At 41.4% G+C, this 21,465-nt stretch overlaps 1 protein-coding gene across 8 annotated transcripts in view; it reads right to left on the reverse strand.

Moving 5' to 3' along the window:
* slc1a9 (solute carrier family 1 member 9) overlaps nucleotides 1–21,436 on the reverse strand; it is a 41,934-nt gene extending 20,498 nt beyond the window's left edge. For 2 of the 8 annotated variants that reach the window (XM_058653515.1, XM_058653507.1), the window contains exons 1-2: nucleotides 4,613–4,679; nucleotides 934–1,092 (exon numbers count right to left, since the gene is read on the reverse strand). In XM_058653515.1, the coding sequence (XP_058509498.1) occupies nucleotides 934–1,092; nucleotides 4,613–4,634 (181 nt within the window). In that variant the 5' untranslated portion in view covers nucleotides 4,635–4,679. Of the gene's footprint in view, nucleotides 1–933; nucleotides 1,093–4,612; nucleotides 4,680–8,816; nucleotides 8,930–12,461; nucleotides 12,545–13,956; nucleotides 14,065–14,193; nucleotides 15,872–20,701; nucleotides 20,782–21,211 lie in introns of those variants that run through there. The other 6 variants (XM_058653513.1, XM_058653509.1, XM_058653514.1 and 3 more) reach the window with 6 other exon arrangements.
* Between the last annotated feature and the right edge of the window lie 29 nt (nucleotides 21,437–21,465).

The following is a 21,465-nucleotide window of genomic DNA, read 5'->3' on the forward strand; positions in this document are numbered from 1 at the left end:
ACAAACGGCTTTAAAACCGAAAACCACAAATGTATGAACAGCTTAATCACTTAAGAATGTGTGGATTAGGGACGTCAAACTATGGGAAACCGAAAAGCTGGATGATGAAATTTTATTGCCACTACATCCATTTTTCATTAGCTGGTAGAGAGGTTGAGGACTCAGTGAGACGCAAACCTCCATCAAGACCATTTTTATAAACCTATATATCTGAAATGTTTAGATTTTGATCCGGAAGAACTCTCTGGATCTGTATAGAACTACAAATACTTTTAAAATTCATGCATCTGTACTTTTAGAACTCTCTGGATCTGTATAGAACTACAAATACTTTTAAAATTCATGCATCTGTACTTTTATATTTCTAGCAACTTGTACTTTTACTCCACAGGATCACTGGTCTGATTGGTTGTCGGTCTATCCAATTGTGTACAGAGGCATTTTGATCTACATCTGTTGGTCACGCCTCTTATCCTCAGTCTCATGGAGATGCGGTCTGGCCTTAGCCAGCTATCAGTGGGTAGATTCTTAACTAAATTTAGTGGGAACATACTTGGGTGAGGGCTACACGGTTGGTGTGGTGGTTAGCACTCTTGCCTTTGCAGCAAGAAGACCAGAGTTCGAGCCCTGGTTGGAACTGCATGGAGTTGGCATGTTATCCCACAGTCCAAAAACATGCAATATGGGGATTAGGTAAATTGGACACTCTAAATGTACCCTAGGTGTGAGAGTGAATGGTTGTTTGTCTCTATACGTGGTCCAGGTTTGTACCCTGCCTATCGCCCTCTGTGACCCTCCTGTGGAAGATAAATTGGTAGAAAATGGATGGCTGGATACTTGGGTGATCACCTACTCATCACAAAAAATTCATATTGATCTGTCAAAAAACTGTGGACAGGACGTCCCCAACAGTGGGACAAACTCTTATCTTACCCATGACAGTGAGTCCCAGCAGCAGGTTGTGGGTGTCGCGGCTGCAGTGGCCGGCGTCTTTATACGCAACCTCCGTGTTGTCATCTCGCTGGCTCTCCTCTTTCTCCTTCGCCTTGTTTGCGTTGGACTGGTTTGCCGTCGCCTGGTTTGTCATCCTGCCTGTGGAGACAGTGGGTGGAACAGGTTTTTGCACCGAGACACAGAAAACACATGCATCCACGTCCTTCAGCACGTGTCGGCCAGTGACTCTTCAACTCATTTGTCAAATGTGAAGACGGGATTGTTTACAGGCCGTTTTTAAAACATTCTTCTCCTGTGGGCGACGATGACGCTGGTTGGTCTTATATGGGGATTAGGGACAACCAGGGACACCTATCACTCACCTACATGACAAAAATCTCCTTACAGTATTTGGTTTAGGTTTCCTCAGGGAAGTACAGGAACCCAAACACAGCAGGCGATGGTTAAACAGGACATGATGCAATAACTCAGGAGATGTAATCTGTGCATCGCGCTCTTTAAATGGGAATGGCATGGTGCCAGAATCTAAACACAACACAGTCAGAAGCTACTGTCAAAGAAAGAGATATCGCCGATGAGTGCAGTGACGAATGAGTCACGAGACGTGGGCTCAGGCAGTCGGACCGTCTGTGACTGACAGGTCTGACCAGTCTAAACACAAGTTACTTAAAGCTGGAATCTGGGACCTTTATGTACACGTGACGGTCCAAATCCTCTGTCAAACAAGTTCACACAATTTTTTTTTTTAAGTATTTAAGTTTTTATTTTATTGAAAATAAACACAAAGCAAATTTTCCATCCAGGAAAATTGCTCAAATCTTTGGACTTTGTGCTCCCTGATTTGTTCTTTGTGCTCCCTCACTTGTTCTGTGCACTGTTTTTTGTTTGTGGGTGGACCTTAGGAAGCTGCCTGCTGATTGGCTACTGAGTTTTGGAGCGACAGCTCAATGGACCGGAAGTTGTCACGGGCTTGGAGTCGCTGTCTGTCTGGAACCCGTTTTCCCCGTCGACATCCAACAAAATATTTATCTGCAGATTGTCAGATTATAAACGTTAGATACTTATAATTATTTTGTATCTTCAAACAATAAAATACAATATTTTTGAATGATTAAATCGATATTTTATTTGCTTCTTAAAAAGTGTTGTTTGAATATATTGACAAAACCTTAACAATATTGATATTCACATTCATTAAAGCGCACTGTTTTCATTTGAACTCTCACCCTAAATCCTAAAAACGCCCGTCAAGTGTAAACATTATTGCTGGAAAGGCTTCAACAAAGCATCGTTCCTGAAGCTATCACATTCCTCACCACCATTAAATAATTACCCCAACTTGACGAAATCCCTGAACAAGCAAGAATGTGTCCACTGTGCAATATCACTGCACATATCTTCTCGACAGAGACCCCCACCAACATTAGTCGTATATAAACACATCTGGAGAGCAGCACGCCCACGCCAAAACCCCGTCAGATGTATGAGTGTCACATTTACAAACAGACTGACTCACTGAGTCAATTGCAATCAGACATGATTATAATCCATCAGCTGAGCGGATTCGATTTCACACGTCCACCACAAGTCCAGCGTGACACGGGGTTGAAAGGTGTTACCTTTTCGTTTTTGGTTTTGACCTCCACTCCCACTCCCCCTGGTCATATCTCTGTCTCGTGCATTCGCCATCCACCAGGTTCTAAGCAAATATGACATTTTCGGAGGCGGAGAATGTCCGGCTAGGTTTCAATTGCAGAGATATAATCCTCAGGGAGGGAGGGGGTTCACTGTTGTAGTCCTCACAAATCCTCTTTTCAATCCTTATGTCATTCTTAGCATGAACGTTTTTCTGTAACGTCTGTCGACCGCATGCATCACTGGGACGTGATGCATGAGAGAAAGTGGAACGGAGACAGAGACGGTGGAACGAACGGCGTGGAGGGATTTTGCCTTTTTTGGGGGGCTAAAACCAGGTGTGGAAATTGAAAATTTTGCCTTTGACGAGTACAGCTCTCAAACACAAAAAAGCTTGTTAATCTGTTACGTTGCATTGCAGAATAATACAATCAGAAGAGGGAATGGCACAATGACAATGGGCCAATGATTGATTTCAAGGTAAAAAAATTTAAGGTGTCAAAACCAGTAACACAAGGCAGGGTTTCTCAATCCTGACCTCCTCGGTGCGAGCTGTCAGAACCGTGGATGAAGGTATTACGACAATTTATCGTGCGTTTCAGTTGCAGCCAGAAGTCAGAATTGTGGTTAGGATTTCCGGCTCAAGAAGTTGGCACAACCTCTCCAAACCAGACATGGGGTTCTACTCATACAATCACCAGTATTTTTAGTATTCATTTTAAATTAATTTTACGATAGTTTGTGTGCCAAAAACTGTGTAGAGCGTTGCTAGCGATGACAAGACAGTGACCTTTCCCCCAAATTCTCTGGAACTGGAATGTGATGTCACTCTAACTTCTGAACCTCCAACCTCCGGTGTAAATGGAACGCAAAATTAGAGCATCATAAAAGTGTATAGCGTACAGCTTGGATGACAAAGTCCTCAATTTTTCCTGCCTCGTCCTTCTGGTTTACCTCCTTTTCCATTTCCAACCCTTCCCTTTGCGGTCCCTGACATGTACGTATAACATCCTGTATATTTCTTACTTGATGTTATCACACTGTTGGACCTTCTACAATTACAGATGATCGGTCTGTTACATCTTTTGAACAACTTAAATGTTAATGAGACATTTTGTGCTGATCCATTTACCACCAAGCTACATAACCAGCAATTCAAAAACATAATGTTCTAACTAAGTGGCAGACATTTGCAGGATGTATGAACTGGTCACATGGGAGGCAAATGTATTTCTTTCTCCAATATTCGATGCCAATCACGTCAGATAATCCCTTATCGGAATAATGCTGCATGTCTCATCTCTAGGAGTGAAAGCTGGATAGGTCAGGGGCAGGCCTTGAAAAAAATAAAGCAATAGCATGTGTCCTACTTGGAGAGCGGTGCTGAGGACTGCAAGGACACACTCAAGGAACTAAAAGCTGTTCTGCAAATCTGTCTTCCTCTCTCCACCCCTCAAAAACAGAAAGATTATTTTCCCCGCTCCAGGAAAAGTCAGAGCTGCTTCCAGATGAAATGTAGCCGGCTCTGCTCAGCTGAGGACACCAGAAAGTGAAGGCGCTTGTTGCCATTTTTCCCTGAAAGGTTTTCCACGAAGTAAAAGAAACAGATGCTGTTCAAAGTATCAGCACAACAACAAAGGACTTGTAGTAAATAGGTTTGTTGCACCACATTAGCGATATACAAGTCAGCCAGTTCAGATCGTTTGGTCAAGGAGCTTCTAGTAAATCCTGGATTTTGCAGCAACATGAAACAGGTATTACACTTCAATGCCAAGAGGCACACCCCTTTAAAGAGAAGCCAAGAAGGTTTTTGAGAGTTCTGGAAACAAATGTCAGTGGTGAGAGCAAAAAGAGCCAAAAAACGGTTGACGGTTGAAAAGAGAGAAAAGAGAGTGTCTTCCAAAGTGACCCGCCAAAATAATGGAAACAGAATAAATGCGAGGGTGCTTTACCGTAAACATCTCAGATTGGTGAAGATGACCTACGCAGTACACGATAACGTCACAATAAGTCATGTACTTACGACACATCTTCTTAATCGTCATGGTTTCCAGGAGGACGAGCTGATGACAGAACGAGTTAATCAACCAGAAGAGAGGAATTTGCTCACTGTAAATGAGCCAACATTGCTGCTGTAGTTGAATGTTCACACAACATGAAAGCAGAACACGAACAAACAACCGCAGATTTCAGCCGAGCCCCACTTATATTCATCCACATTAATGATTCAGCCAGGTCTAACCAATCGTGGACGTTGGTTTAAGAGATCAGACGGATGTATGACGTCTATATGCAGAGCAATACCTCGCCACACAATCTGCCTGCCCCTGATCTCAACTCATACTCCTGGAATTCTTTGATAATCTGTGACTGTTCATCTATTTAGACCTTTAGGCATCAAAAATCAAACTGCAAACTCCACCCCAAATAATCATGCGCAACTTTAATTTGTTTTTGTAGAAAGTCCAAGAATATTATTACATAATTACAAGAATATTACATAAAATTCTTGCACTTTTGACCTTTAATTTTTTTATAGTAGACAATAGTATTGTAGACAATAATAATAATAATATATAATTGAAACACAAAATACTTACAATGGCTGATAATTGCAGTAAATCCATAAATGCTGCTGGTCTCATAATTTCAGACAGTTTTAAGAGAAAATGTAATCACTGGAACGACTACATCATGATGATGTCATGTAAACGTTAATGAATTAATGATGTCTAATGAAAATATTAGACACTGTTCATATTGACAGATCAACTGCTCAGCAAAGACATGAAACTGACTTCCACAATGTTCACCTTCGCTCTGAATCCCTGTCTGTGTATTTTATAAATATGAATTTCAGTGTGTTGTCACCAAGTAGACATCTGTGTTTGTGTTTGTGTGTTTGTGTGTGTGTGCGCTGGTGTCTGATCGTCTCAGAGGATTATTTCCAGTGGTTGATTGTTTGGTGTGAGCTTTGCAAAGGGATCGAGATATAATCCCAGCCCCTGCCCACCATCCTCCACCCCTTCCACAAAGAAAGGCAGATGATAATGATGGTCAAAGCAGGGCTACAACACACACTACACGATCAAACACACACGTAACTCGGTGAATAAAAAACGAAATCGCAATTTATGCTGTGTTTCCATCATGGTACAGTATGGTTTGGAATTGTTAAGCGGTCAGGCTTGTGTTTCAACTGAGAACAGTACCTTTACTTTGTAGGCGGCGTGTGGACTGTAACCGACGACAACGAATGACGACACGGAACTGGACAACAACAGACAATAATGGAGGATGTCCAGCGTCTAGTTTGTGGCCCTCTGTCTCAACAAGACATCAAGCTTTTGTATGAGAATAGACTGCAGCCGTCGAAGACACACAAGTCGCAAAGTAGTGACATTTTTATGTCACACAGTCAGCTGACTACCGTACCATTTTACCCTGGTAGCCCAAGAGACGGGTGCCAAAGAATGGTCATTTTGGTATGATTCCTAATGGAAAGGCAAAGAAATACGTATCCGTACAGTGCCAAACTGAACCAATCATGGCTACCTTGTGACTACCTTGACCCTAAGTTTCTAGCTTGTTGCTCTCTACGGGTCGCCGTAGCGGACGATCCGCATATTTGGTGGAGATTCTTTTGCACTGGATGCCCTTCCTGACGCAACCCACCCAATTATCTGGCCTTCGGACCAGCACTGGATGTGGCCCCCCCAGTGGCAAGGGTCAAGTTAGAGTGTCCAATTAACAATGGGGATTGGGTGACCAAGTTCTTTCCACTTGGCTATAGGCTGCCCTTACATAAATATACTTATGGGTAGTATATTCAAGGAACCCTACTAAATGTTGCACAATGGACCTTTAAAACACATAAACACATTGCAGCTTTTCTAGCGGTTACAACCCGGGAACTCAAAACCATTTCAACTGTTTGTGTAGTGACCACTTTCCCGCCGTCGAAAGGGACGTTCCTTTATGAGTTCTGCCAACCTTCCCCACCAATAAACCGACCTCTGCAGACGCAGATATTCAAACACACACACACACACACACACACACACACACACTACTCACTGTCCACGCAGCACAAGCAGAGATGAACCTAATGCCCTCAAACATATGCATTTGAGTGCCATTAAACACGTGTCTGCGTCACGGCTTCGGCAGCAGCACGGTTAAACGCTGCATATTAACCCTTTCAACAGAGGTCAGTGTCAATCACATGTGGGTGAGTGCGCATCCTCGGGTGGCTTGTTTAACACCGCGGCGGATGGCAGGGCCAGCTCCATGATACATGCTTTATGTATGTGTATGTTTTAGATTATAACATTGTTTTTTTGTCTGAGGAAAGCCGTGTATACAAAAAATGTTTATGTATTACTTAACAGAGCTCCAGGAGCCGACATCATGCAATCCCATCATGCAACACCAAAACAACGCCATTTTGGCAGGAATCATGTAACCAGCTGTGTTTCCATCATGGTACGGTTCGATTTGGAATGTAAAGCCCTGGGTTAGGCTTGCGTTTTAAATTAGAACAGTACCTTCATTTTGGTAGTTCTGGGTGTGCACTGTAACCGTCAACAGACAACAATGAAGGAAGTCCACTGCAGCTCTTTTTTCCTGCTTGGTTTGTGGCTGTTTGTCTCAACAAGACGTATCTAACCAGCAGCATATGCTTTGTGTCCATCATGGTACTGTTCAGTTTGAAACGGTAGTCCTGGGTCAGACTTGCATTTCAGTTTTGTTACTTTTACTTGGTCGCTGGTGTTTGGGCTGTGACCAATGGCCACGTAGTGCGACACCATACCGGTGTGACAACAAAGAACAACAACATCCAATGGGACACAACAGACAACAAAGGAGGACGTCCAGCAGCTCCTTTTTTCCTGCTCGGTTTGTGGTTGTTTGTCTCAATAAGACAGACAGGATTTGACATGCATACTTCGCATTACCGTAACTCCCATAGACTGTTTGTGATATCTAGAAAATCAAAAAACAATGGACTGGCGATCTTTCCAGGGTGTGACCCCCGCCTTCCACCCTATATCAGCTGAGATTGGCACAGCACCCCCCGCATGACCCTCATGTGGAGGATAAAGCAGTAGAAGATGTATGGATGGATACTAGAAAGCAGAGAAATAGAGCTTTGCACCCATATACAGTACTTGTCAATACAGTAGACTGACCGTCCAATCCGGTCAGTTTCCCAGTACCGTAATTCCTAAACGGTAAATAAATCCAGGCAGCCTGAATATGATGATGGTGATAAGATGGTTAACGCCATATACCTATACCTACACCCATATACCAATTATTTTCTGGCGTGACGGCAAATTACTTCTGTACAGTCCCACAAAATATTTAAAATAAAATCACAAAAAAACTCCCAAAAAATATATCTGATAATTGAATATGAAGTTTCATAAAAAATGTAACGTTTTGTTTGTCCAAGAAAAAGCAGAGAGAGAGCGCAGCCAGAAACTTTGATGGGAAGAGATTGAGAGTGTGTGCATATGAAATGTCAATGAAAACATAAATAAATAAATATACTTGAGCTTATGTGTGATTTATTCTTCATCTGTGTGTGTGAGCATGTGTCCAACAACTGCCCCCCCCTCCACCCCACCCACCTCTCTGAGGCAGATAATCTGAGTGTATTAATCTGATGTTTGAACTCCTTAAGCACAGACCATCTTTCACATCTGCTCTCTTCACCCTTGTAAAGCTCTGCTATTTATAAACTCTCCCATTCTCCCCTCACTCTCCTCCGCTCTTTCTCTCTCTAGTCTTCTCTTTTCTTTTCTTTCCCCTCCTCCTCCTCCCTCTCTCACCCTTTTCTGATCAGTCTCCTCTGCAACTTCTGCATCGCCCCTCGCCGCACGCAGCAGGACTGAATTTCACAGTCTCGGCGCAGTAAATCCATCTTCTCGTTTAGGTCTTAGAAAAAAGAAAAAAAACCTGCTCTCTGATCCTGAGGCTGAGGTCGACGCCGATAACTGACATGATAAAATGTTCAAACAAGAGATTTAAAAAGCAACAAATCACTTGTGCAGATAGATCTTTCTATGATTTTTCTTTTTCTGCTGCTCCTCAAACACACAACACTTCATCTTCAGGACGACGGAGCACAAGAACAAACCCCACTAACTGGTTTAAAACTCAAAAAGTGAATGAATGAATGAATGGATGAATGGGAGGACACTGGTGAAAGAAAGACTTACCTGCTGTGTGACTCTGTCCCCTGTCTGAGGAGAGCGAGGCATCGGGGGAGAGAGAGAGGAGTGATGTGGAGATGAAGAGGCGACACGAGGCGAAGTCACAGTCTTTGCGTCATCTGAGGGAAAATTTGCAGATTAATACGACAGCTTGATGCCCTGATCTCACCCTCCCTCCCTCCTTCCTTCCCAGCTCCCTCCCGCACTTGAAGAGTTCGACCGATTTGGGTTTATCTATAATTGATGCCAATCCTCAATTTTACAATTAAAAATGATTAAAAACTCAACCAAATTTGCTATGAATTTAATTTCACTCTTCAGACGACACGTGAGACATGGTTTCACGACAGTGTTGTAATGTAACAAAGTACAAATACTTTGTTACTGTACTTAAATAGAAAATTCATGTATCTGTACTTTGTTATTTATATTTCTAGCAACTTTTTCTTTTAGGCGATTACCCTTTTTTGTATACTTTTACGTCTAAAATTCAAGTACATTTTATATCAGAAAATGACTTTTGATACTTAAGTACAGTGGTGAAGGTGTTCGGCATTATCCTCCCTTCCACAGGAGGGCGCTATGGCTCTGCACTGAGTGAATGGACGTGTACAATACAGTACAGCATCTTCCCCTGAGGATTTTTTGACACATATCAATATCACGTCGACCTGTGAGGCCTCAGAGGGAAACATGGGTGGAGCTGCCGCTACATACTGCACACACATACACACACGCACACACTGTACATAAACAGAACGACAGCAGATAGAAAGTGATAACGAAGTTGAGGAGTTCAGGTTTGTCATGATACTACACTGACACCACCACTTATCAAGTTCATGACAACTTAAAGACTTTGGTCCTGACGTGGAAACTTTTTCCTGAGAAACACGCAAACATAATCCCAATAATCTGAAGACGCTTCTGACCAATCAGTGGAATTTGGAATTTCCAAAATCTATTTATAATTCCAAAATCTACTTACAATTCCAAAATCTCTTTATAATCCCAAAATCTACTTATAGTTCTAAAATATACTTATAGTTCTAAAATCTACTTATAATTCCAAATCTATTTATAATTCCAAAATCTAATTATAATTCCAAAATCTATTTATAATATCAAAATCTACTAATAGTTCCAAAATCTACTTATAATTCCAAAATATACTAATAGTTCCAAAATCTACTTATAATTCCAAATCTACTTATATTCCAAAATATACTAATAGTTCCAAAATCTACTTATAATTTCAGAATCTACTTATAATTCCAATATCTATTTATAATTTCAAAATCTACTAATAGTTCCAAAATCTACTTATAATTCCAAAATATACTAATAGTTCTAAAATCTACTTATAATTTCAGAATCTACTTATAATTCCAAAATCTACTTATAGTTCCAAAATCTACTTATAATTCCAAATCTACTTATAATTCCAAATCTATTTTATTTTCAAAATCTACTAATAGTTCCAAAATCTACTTATAATTTCAGAATCTACTTATAATTTCAAAATATACTAATAGTTCCAAAATCTACTTATAATTCAAAAATCTACTAACTAAAACAAAAATGAACCACAAAATCAAAAATACACAAATTGCAAATAAAATATCAATTTAATCGTTCAGAAACATTGTAATTTATTTATTTATTATGTGTTGGAGCGACAGCTCAATGGACTGGAAGTACACAAATGAGTCGGAACAAACACAATTCCGATCATTAAATCAAAAAGTGTATTTTCAAACGAATAAAAAACAACATTTTGGAACGATTAAATCGATATTTTAATTTGTGTATTTTGATTTTTGTTTTGCTCGATTCATAAAGTGCTGTTGACACAAATCTAATTCCATGCTCGTCGCCCTCACGTCGCACTCCATAAACCACGTTTTGTCCCTTTTTCTTTGACAGAGGAGGACGGAGAGGGAGGGAGGGGGGAGAGGGGGTGGTGGACGTAGCACATTGTAAACTTTACTCACTGTACAACACCCAGCACGATTGGATTTCAGAGGCAGACTTTGTGTTTGAACTGCTCCTGCAATTAGCAGAGGATAGACTTACAGTTCACCTGCTGCACAATGGAGGCACCGGCCCTGTCGTACAAACCCCTGTTCACGTCCTGCCCCTCTCCATCTGTCTCTCCTCTGGGACTCTGTCTGTCTGTGTGTACATGTATTTATATCTTTGTGAGGACATTTTGACCTTGCAGAGACACTTTGTCTGTTTCAGACCTAGTTTTAGGGCTAGAGTTACAGTTGGATTTAGATTAGGATTAGGTACCAATGCTGCTTTTCTACTATACTTTCTACTATACTATTCCTGCTCCAACAAGGTTCCAAGTGACCTGAACCCATAATAAAATGTGACTTTAACAGACTGCCGGACACTGATTGGTCAGTTCCAAAATCTTCTTCTAATTTATAAGAAGATTTTGGAATTATGAGTAGATTTTGGAAATATAAATAGATTTTGGAATTATAAGTACATTTTGGAATTATAAGTACATTTTGGAATTATGAGTAGATTTTGGAATTCTAATCAGATTTTAGAATTATGAGTAGAATTTGGAACTATAAGTAGATTTTGGAATTATTAGGAGATATTGGAATTATGAGTAGAATTTAGAACTATAAGTATATTTGTGAATTAGATTTTGGAATTATAAATAGATTGTGGACAAACAGGACAGTGGACGAGTGCAAACAACAAACCAACGTGGAGGTGTGTAAGGAAGGAAGGAAGACGTGACTGTAAACAGATCACACACATATATAGGCTGCCAGTCTAATCCGGACACATCGGGACGGAGTGACGGCTGGTGTGGGTGGACGGAGTTCTGTAAGGAGACACTGAGACTGAGGAGGGACAGATAAGGATAGAGAGTGTGGGGGGGAGAGGTGGTGTAAGAGGAGAGGTGGGGACGGCAGGGATGGCGGTGCAGGCGACTGAAACAAGACGACGAGCACAGTGTGTGAGTGTGTGTGCGTCTGAGTCCGTTTCACAAACTTGACAATCACACACCGACACGTAATAAGAATAAGAATCTAAACATAAACACACACACACACACAGAGAGAGAGAGAGAGAGTGAGGGAGGCAGACTGCCAGGAGACGCAAACACGGCGCAGCGCCAGTCTGCATTCTGCACCCATTCAAACCTGTTCCTCATTAGACATTAAACAGAATTACCAAAGCGAGTCCTTCACTCCACTAATGAGGGCTTTGCAGCTCAGATGCTCACAATATTCTCTCTCTCTCTCTCTTGCTCTCTCGCTCTCTCCCGCCCAAACCGTTTTCCCGAAGGTTAACATTCCATACGCTAATTTCAGTTTTCACGCAGGAAGGACTTGTAGACGCATGTGTTGTTTGTTTGTCAGAGCTGCTGCTGTGTGTCAGTACAAGCCAGGCATGTGTGTGTGTATATATATGTGTGTGTGTATACTTAACAAGTGTGTGTGTGTGTGTGTGTGTGTCCAGACCCCGTCACTCATTCTCCCTGACCCTTTTTAATAAGCTGTGAAATTACATTTCAGGCTCGAGGTGTAGCTTCTGCTACACCTGTGTCTGTCTCAGGCGAACAGGCAGACATACGGACAGGACAGGAGGTGACACGTCCATCAGAGAGTCTTAACTCACCTTTGACCCTGGCCCCCCTCAGCTGTTTGCCACCACGGCTGGCGGCTGTTGCTGCGGTGGCGGCGTTTTCCAGGAGGCGTTGCCTAATTGGGTCAGATTGCAGAGAAAAGAGCATTACGCCTGAAATTGGAAACATATGCACATTATACACCTCAGTGTGTGTGTGTGTGTGTGTTTGAGTTACAGGTATTACTCATGTTGTGGGGACCAAAATCTGTCGACACCAGAGGTCTCAAACATGGGGCCCACGTCATTAACATCACGTTATAATGTGTTATTACAGGGTTTCTTTCACAAATCAATCTGAATTTTTATGCAGTATGTTCCCATTTAAGTTTGGTAAGAATTGACCTACTGATGTCACATAAGTTATACATTCTCAAAAAATCCCTATCTTTAATAATGGGCAAAACTGTAATATATCATGTTGATCTAATCTAATCCAGATCACAGATTTGGCATCTGAAGGTTGTTTTTTCGCCAAAAAATTTACTTTTTTTTCCACTTGACTGACCCCTTCCTGACCAGACTAGATGCTCATTGACCACAACTGAATCTGCCGTCCCATCAACATCACAGAGATGCATGTAATTCCGCGCAATCTTACTTTTTTCTGACTGATTGGACTATTGCATATAGAGTATAAATGGGCCTTAAAGAAATTAATTAGAAAGAGATTTGGCATCCGGGACGCGCCAACACCCCGGCGACAAGTCTACAATTTCAGAATTCTTTCTATTTTCCTGCTCCTGGACGTTGACCATTAGGATAAATGAGTGCTTGATGACAACGTCTTAGGTCACAACGTCCACACGGAAACAGGCTTAGGTGACTACGCATACTTTTTTTGAGTTTCCACTAGACAGGTACTTTTTTTTTTACCTCTGGTGAGGTTCAAAGCGAGCTGAGGCGATACTATGCGTGACGTCGCCAGACTGCCGGCCACTGATTGGTCAGAGTGCCGTCACAGGAAGAGACGTCCGACACAAGAATCAAGGCTGAACCATGCTGAACTGTAGATTGGTTAAAAAGACTTAACAATCCTAAAAATGTGGATTAATTTCCAACAATTACCAGGGAAATGTCTAAAATCTCAATATTTAACAGAGGAGTCTGGTGTATTTAGTGACAGCACTGCTGATCGCGAGCGGCATCACAAACCCTGCCGCCGTCTTTCAGTCCAGTGACTGTGTCAGACGGACTCATATTTTTTTTTTGCCTGATTCTAATGATTCAGTTCCACTGAAACAACTGCTTTACAAGTCACCAGTCACTCGTTTGTGTGTCGTGCAGTGATGACTCCGCCCCACGTTGAGTAGGTACTACTTTGTAGTGGAAAACCAACCTAAACCAGAGTACGTAACTGTAACTGTCCTCTGAAGTCATGGAAACCCGACTCTGTCTGTTTGGGCAATAGCTTTCACTGGAGTACGGTGAGGGGGTTTTGGGGTTTTTTGGAGGAGGAAGAGGTGAATGATGAAAATGTAAAACAAACCAGGTGGAGAAAGTGAGAGAGTGTGTGAAGATGATGATGAAGGGGTGACAGCAGGCACCTCGTGGGAGGTCATGGCTCGGTAATTGACGCCCTGACCCGGTGGCTCTGCTGTGGACAGACAGACAGACAGACAGACAGACAGACAGACAGACAGACAGACAGACAGACAGTCAGCCACAGCGTGACAGCTCCGCTCAGCTCAGCTCAGCTATTTGCAATAATTGCAGTAATAGCTACCTCCCAATTACGCTCTGATCCGTGTTTCAGATGAAGGAGGATGTCCAAACGTTGATGTGAGATGATGATGATGATGATGTGGGAAAGATTTCATCAGCGGAGGTCGGAGGTAACAGACATCTGGAAACACGTCAGTGTTTTTTTTTAAATCGCAATATGAGAAGCGGACAGAGTAGAGGTGATATCACAGTATTTGACACACAGTGAGTGAGTGAGATTTTCTTTTTTTTGCCAGAAGGCTTTTGAAAAATTCCACATGTACAAAGCAAGGTGGTGCCTTACAACGATTTTTCTTTTCTTTTATGCGGCTTAAATAATTGTCCTGGAAATCTGTGCGGGCCATGCAAAGACAAATCCCTAAAGAGAATGTTTGTGCTCGCTGACAGTGACTCAACTTTTTAGTGACGCAAGGATTTAGAAAATCTTTTAATGTGACTGTGACAGTGATTGCAGCACGACATCTGATGTGTGTGTGTGTGGTGGAGAGAGAGCAAGAGGTCAACAGGCTGTGAAAGCCGGTGCTTTGCTGCGTCCCTGCCCCCCAATCGTCGTCTTTATTTGACCGCCACTCTCGTCTCGGCCGCCGCTCAGCTAACAACTTTCTCCTGCTCTCTGTTCTCCCGGCTCAGTCGAACTCTCACCGATGCTCCCTCAGGCGGAAATATCTAAGTGCACGCAGGACAAGTTCAGACAAAGACGCGAGAGGTAGAGAGAAAGGTGGGAGGGTTGACAGGATTCCAAGTGACTGACACTAAATGCCGAGAGGGAGGAATGCCGCGAGGGAGACTTCTGTGTGTGTGTGTGTGTGTGTTGGAAACATTAATGGTAAATAGAATCAGGCAGAGGATTCTGCGAAGTATAATTCTTCTGCTGCTACTGTAATTTGAATACAATTGGGAATGACAGCGTGTGCGTGTTTTTTTTGGAGACGAGTGCAGGTAAATGTGGGCACTGACAGTGTTAAATGTCTCCGTCCCTCAGTGAAGACGGCACTTTAGTCGGCCTGTCTGTGCAGAATTGACCCGTTTTAGCGGCCCGGCGTTTGAAAAACCCCTCTTTTCATGACCCCCTGCTCTGTTTCTGTGTCTTCTCTCCTCTCTCGGTCCCTATCTTCTCTCCCATCCCCAAACTCTTTCATGAGCGGTCTCTCAGGGGCAGGGTTGTAACACAAACCTCCCCTCTTTTGTCTCCATTCTTCTCCTTATCCTTTCATCTTTTTAAACATTCAGGGGGGAAAAAGGGGTTTTGGTGAGATGGAAACCACGACTTGGTAAAGGGAAGAAAGAGATTGCATGTGAGACAGTGGGGAGAGAGGGAGGTGGCAGACGGGGACGGGGGGGAGGCAGAGTCTCCCCTCACTGCTCATCCGCCAATTTATGGCTTCTCTCTTTCAACAAGGCCATTCAAGGTGGTGAGGCTCAGTGGTTGTGCTTTCTCGTTGGGTCAATAGCACTGAACCCTCAGTCTGGTCTGTGTGGGGACGACTTATCTGCTCCGAGGACCCGTTGAACTGTCTGTCGGCCTGTGTGTGTGTCATAGACGCCCATTGTGTCTCGTCCGGGCCTTTAGCCGAGTTTCTCCTCCTAAAGGACCTGTGAGTGGACGGACAGAGCAGCCAGTCACCGTCTCCTGTTTCCACCCTTTCAACTGTACAGGGGATAAAAATCAGGGTTTCAGCCTGAGACACAAACGGAGATGTTAGGCTCTCAACAAAAGGCTTAAGGAATATGTCCACCTGTTTATCCTGCATTTATACTTTTTTTTTTTGAAGTTTGCAAACTTCTCACTCTCCCACACCAAAGCCCATTGAGAAAATCAGTGATTGTTGCTCACGGGGACACAGGAGCTGCTGGTCGACTGCTGCCTCTTGTGGTCACTTTGTGTCACTGAGGTGAATCTGAATGAAGGATTTTCAACCCCAAACTCACAGAATAAGACATTTGAACGTACTGACGGAGGCAGCAGTGGATCGACAACTCCTGTTTGTTGTGATGTAAAAATCGCTGATTTTCTCTATGGAGTTTGGTGTGAGCGAGTGCGACCTTCACGTTCCAGTGAGAAAAGGCTCTGTAACATATTCTTATGATAGATTTTATCAGACGAGCCTTTTGTCAAGTGGCTAAAAAAGCAACACCCAGCCCAACCTACGTACTGTAATCAGAAAAAATTAACTATCATAATTGAATCACTGAACCATCATAACCATCATAAATCAGCAATTGACTGTGAACACGGATCAAAGTTAAACATGTGAAACATCTGAGTGTGTTCAAGGGCGAGTTAAGACAAGGTTCAAAAGTTTAAATCCCACACTTTTACCCACAGGTGACATCGTCACAAGACATTAAATCACAGAATAAACCAAAATCATGGAATTAAAACACGGAAACCTGGATGCATTCAGTGGCCAAATACACTGAATAGGTTCCTTGTTTTGTTGTCTGTTTCTAAGCGTTATTGAACATTGATAAAGAGATACAGGAAAACTGTAAATTTAGGAATTTATAGGCATTTCTTTTGGTCAGGCTACACCAATTTATCGATTATTATTGGATTATTGCATTGCCAGCTATTTGGAAAATTTGTTTTATTGATATTTATTCTGCTACTGAAGTTTGATGATTTTAGTGTATTTGGATTTTGGGACTAGCCTGGACCTCATTGAAGTTCTACTCCACAGCTTCTGCTGATTTGGAAGGTCTGTTGCAGTGCGTGTGTATGTGTGTGTGTGTGTGTGCGTGTGAGAGAGAGCGAGACCATCGGTTAAACGGTGGTTTTATTTATTTTTAAGGTATATATATTTAAGATATTTATATTTAACAAAATAAAGGCCTGTTCTCATACTTTTACAGTTTTACTGAAAAAATATTTTTCTGCATTTTAGGGAAGAAAGTACTGATTACAGAGTACAGATTAAACAATATCATCATGTTGAAAATGTGTTAATTAATTGATTAATTCATTAATTAATTAATTGATGATCAAAATAGTTGATGATTCATGGAGCAATTGATTAATAATCAATATATTATATTTATCCTCTGTTAAATGTTCTTACTTTGTAAGATGGAGTATCTGCGATTATCAATCGATCACTAATTAATTCGGCAACTATTTCGGTAATCATGTGTGTGAATTTTCAGCTTCATAATTGTGAATATTTTCTGGTTTCTTGCTCTATATAAACAAAGAAATCATCAAACTGAATAATTTTGGTTTGTGGACAAAAACCTCATAATTTCCAGGTTTGACAAACACCGATCAGCATTTTTCATGCCCCAAACAAGACCTCAATGAATCCATTTAGTGAATAATCGGTAGTTGCAGCCCTCATATAAACATATAAACAAAAAGAAAGAGAAGAAAACATTAACACTGTTAACACTGCTGCCTCACAGGTTTGAACGTGCTGGACCATTTTCGGAATTGGCATGTTCTCCACGAGCCTGATTTTCTCCCACTTCTCCAATTTCTTTCAAACATTCCAAGACACGCAGGTTACTTAAACCATCACAGGGGTTTAAAAACAAAAAAACTCCCCGGAGGGTCTGAATAAGAGCGTCTCTCATCCGGTTCATACCACGACCCTCACAGGTTAAAAGCTATGGATGGACGTGCATCAACACACACACGATACACAGTCATGGGAAACGTGCCAGTGTTTTTTTTTTTTGGTTTTGGTATTTTCCCCCCGTCAGTAAAGTAAAGTACAGTAGAATGTCAATAATCCAATAAAAAAATACTCTGGGTGGCAGTATTACGAGAAACTTGGACCTGCACCAAAAAATAATAATCGTCTCTGCCTGCAGCGCCAATAAATATTTTCTCTTTTTGCAAGTGCTTCTCGGTTTCCTGTGTATATATATAAACAATAAACACACATTACTGTAAAAGGGATAGTTTGGATTGGTCTAAGACATACTGACACCACAGAGCTGACACTTAAAGGTCCAGTGTGTAGAATTTGTTGGATATTAAATGTTATGAATTGTCATTGTGAATTACTCCCCAAACTAAAGCCCTACTTTTATCGTTAATAGCACTTCTTTTGTAATTTCTTTGTCGCACACATAGTAATGTTTAATTTTCACATGCTACGTACTACCAGACACGCCAGGGACTGGGATTGACGTGACTCCCAGTTCTGATTTCCAATGTATATGGAAGGCAGCGTTTTTGAGTTTTGATGCTAAATGGAGGCTACATATATTCTCCCCACTTCACCAATAAATGTTAAATTCTAACACCATTAAAGACACTTTTCTGTGTTGCCTGGTCAAACCACCTTCCTTGCACCAACGTCCACAGAGAAAATTGACGTTTTAAGCTTGCAGGGACTCAGCAGCTGCCAGTATACTGATGCCTCTCTCCGGACGTTTGTGCCTCAGAGGTAAATGTAAACAAATGGATTTCAAATACCAAAGTCACACAATAAGACATTGGAACTTACTGATGGAGGCAGCAGTGGATCAACAACTCCTGTATGTTGTGATGTAAATTCGCAATTTTCTCTGTGGGCTTTGGTGTGGGAGAGTGTCTGGTTTGCAAATCGACGCAAACTTACCTGTTAGGAAAACGTTTGCCTAACAAAAAGATGAAGCAACAAACATACAGTCAAGTTATCGTAGAGTTTAGCTGGGGTTGATTTTATGTGATGAGCTATTTGTTAAGTGGGGAAAAAAACAAGTTTTTCTTTGTGTCCCTGCTGGCAGGTTCTTGAATAGGAAGACATTCACAGCACCAAGAACTTGAGCTATCACTTTAGTTGGAGAACACAGGGTATTAAACTTGGAGACTACAGTGATCCGTAACGTTAAATAATCCATAAAATGGCCATTATTGCTACGCTTGTAGTTTAACATATAGGGTCGTTTGGGGATAAAGTAATAACACATGGGTATGAATATATTGCTCTGTAAATTTAAATAAGAAGGTACGGTATATTTTCAGTGTTTGTAATCCATTCTGTGGATGTTCAAACAGCCATTAGTTAAACATACAGCGTAATGTGTCCCTTCAGTGTAGAATAGACACACATCACAGCCAGTGAGGTCATCCAAATCATCCCGTTAAAGGGCCCTTGTACAAAAACACCTTACCTTATATGCCAAATAGCCAGGAAAGTGAGCGCACACCGAAAATATCTGGCACAAGCAAACAGGAAGCGATCTGTCTGAAAGCGGACCCTGATTTGGCATTAAAACCCACAGTGACATCCTCCTGGTTGATTGTGCCAAACAGGATTAAGTTGCACCCTTGCACTTGCAGACTAAGACACCGGACAAATCACGAAACATCCTGCTTCACTACAGCTTGTTTGTAATAATTAGCGCTGTTACCAGACCATAGCGAAGTCACAGATACGTGGAGCCGTGCCAACAATATGTTGCAGGTAATTAATCACATTGGTTTCTTGGGAAGTGTGGGGTGGCGATGAAAGGAAAAATTCTAAACAAATTAAAAAAAAAACAAAAAAAAAACAGGGTTTGCATGTCAGACCCACAAAATCTGCTCCAACTTGTCCTCAGTGTAAAGCTGAACGAGCATCACTCACTCAGTCTTTATGGATTTAACGAGATTTGATCATTTGTGGAGACAAATTCTTCACTGATTCTGTAGTATTTTTATTTTGGTACTTGACTTCATCACAATCCCTTGATAGTTTTATGTGGAGTAATCCCAGAAATGATCAAACTACGATCTAACTAACCCTCATCATTAGAGTTTTTAGATCAGCTGGTGTTTCCAAAACCTGGAAATGATGATATCTTGTTTTGTCCAAAAACTAAAATTGTTCAGTTTTGAAGACTTGTTTCTGTTTTATGGAGCAAAGGAACACGAGAATTGTCATATTTAACCCTTCTGTTAGCATGCGTACTTCGTGGAACAAGTACTTGAAAGCGTGAACCTATTTTCAGACTTTCCCCAGCAACAAGAAATGCTATCTATTTTCTGATTGGCTGATAGGTTGCTAATTGAAGACAGCTGTATGAATAAACTAAGCATAGCAATCTGCCTTTGCATCATCGATTCACAGATTACTAATTTATGTGCGATGAGTTTTATCACTTCTCAGCGTGAGAAATGTCACGTGTGGCGTGAAATACAATGCGATAATACACGCCAATGTTGGCATGATTAGATCACAGTAGCCACAAACACGACACATTACAGCAAGGAAATCAGCACGCTATTGACACTGACGCGCAGAATTGAGGACCGCTAGGCTAAAAGCGGCCGCAAATAGCGTAACGGGCTGTTATTTCAATATCAACATAGTAAGTCTAGCTGGGCAAGAAATGCGACTTTACGGTTCATTCAAACCTGAATAACTTATTTTTCAGAAACACAGTGTTGTAGTAGATTTTTTTAATACCACAGAAGGGGAAAGCTAAGAAGAAACTGGTGCACAGCTAGCTAGTATTTATTTTCTAGTCGATTATTTTATTTAATGGAATAATCGTTTGGTCCATAAAATATCAGAAAATGTTATCAATGTTTGTCAAACCTGGAAATAATGAGGTTCTCAGATGTCTTGGGTTTTGTCCACAAACCAAAATGATTCACTGGTAATGATTTCTTTGTTATCTGGAGCAAAGAAATGAAGAAAAGATTCACATTTAAGAAGCTGAAACAATCAGAAATCTTGTTTTAATCATGAAAAAAGCTTCAAACCGATTAATCAATTAACAAAATAGTTGACGGTTAATTTAATAATCGATAAAAATTGAACACATAATAAATACGACAGAGTTTAATAGTAAAAGTAGCAGTGTCAGCCATTTTAAAATCCCATGTTGGGTTGTGAAAAAAAGCCTCAACTTCCAACTACAAACAAACGCACCATTATTTCAATATCAATACTGTGTAAGCCTAGCTAGCTACTTTAGGGCACATTTTTTACTTTTTAATTGGACAACTACTTTACATTTATATACATTTAAAATGTAAAATACATTTGAATAAACACGTGGTGTTGCTGCTGTAGTAGTCGTAGTAGTTTTTAAATATACTTAACCTCATGAGGTAATCAAATATTCAGCAGCTTCTCTTTGCGCTTCCCCGGGGAAATCGGAGTCGTTAGCTCGTCAAGCTAGCGGGAGCGGGCGAGCTAAGGAGTAACTGCGCCGGATGTAGCCATTTTTGCCTTTAAAAATAAAAGCCCCGCTGGGAGTCTTTACTCGCCACCCGTGCTGACTTGTGGCAAACGGGTTTTTATTTTGAAAACACCCCCAGCGGACGTTGCACTTGGAAGTGGTGCTGACTTCACGG

Source organism: Solea solea, chromosome 16 (assembly GCF_958295425.1).
Source record: "Solea solea chromosome 16, fSolSol10.1, whole genome shotgun sequence".
Taxonomy (NCBI): domain Eukaryota; kingdom Metazoa; phylum Chordata; class Actinopteri; order Pleuronectiformes; family Soleidae; genus Solea; species Solea solea.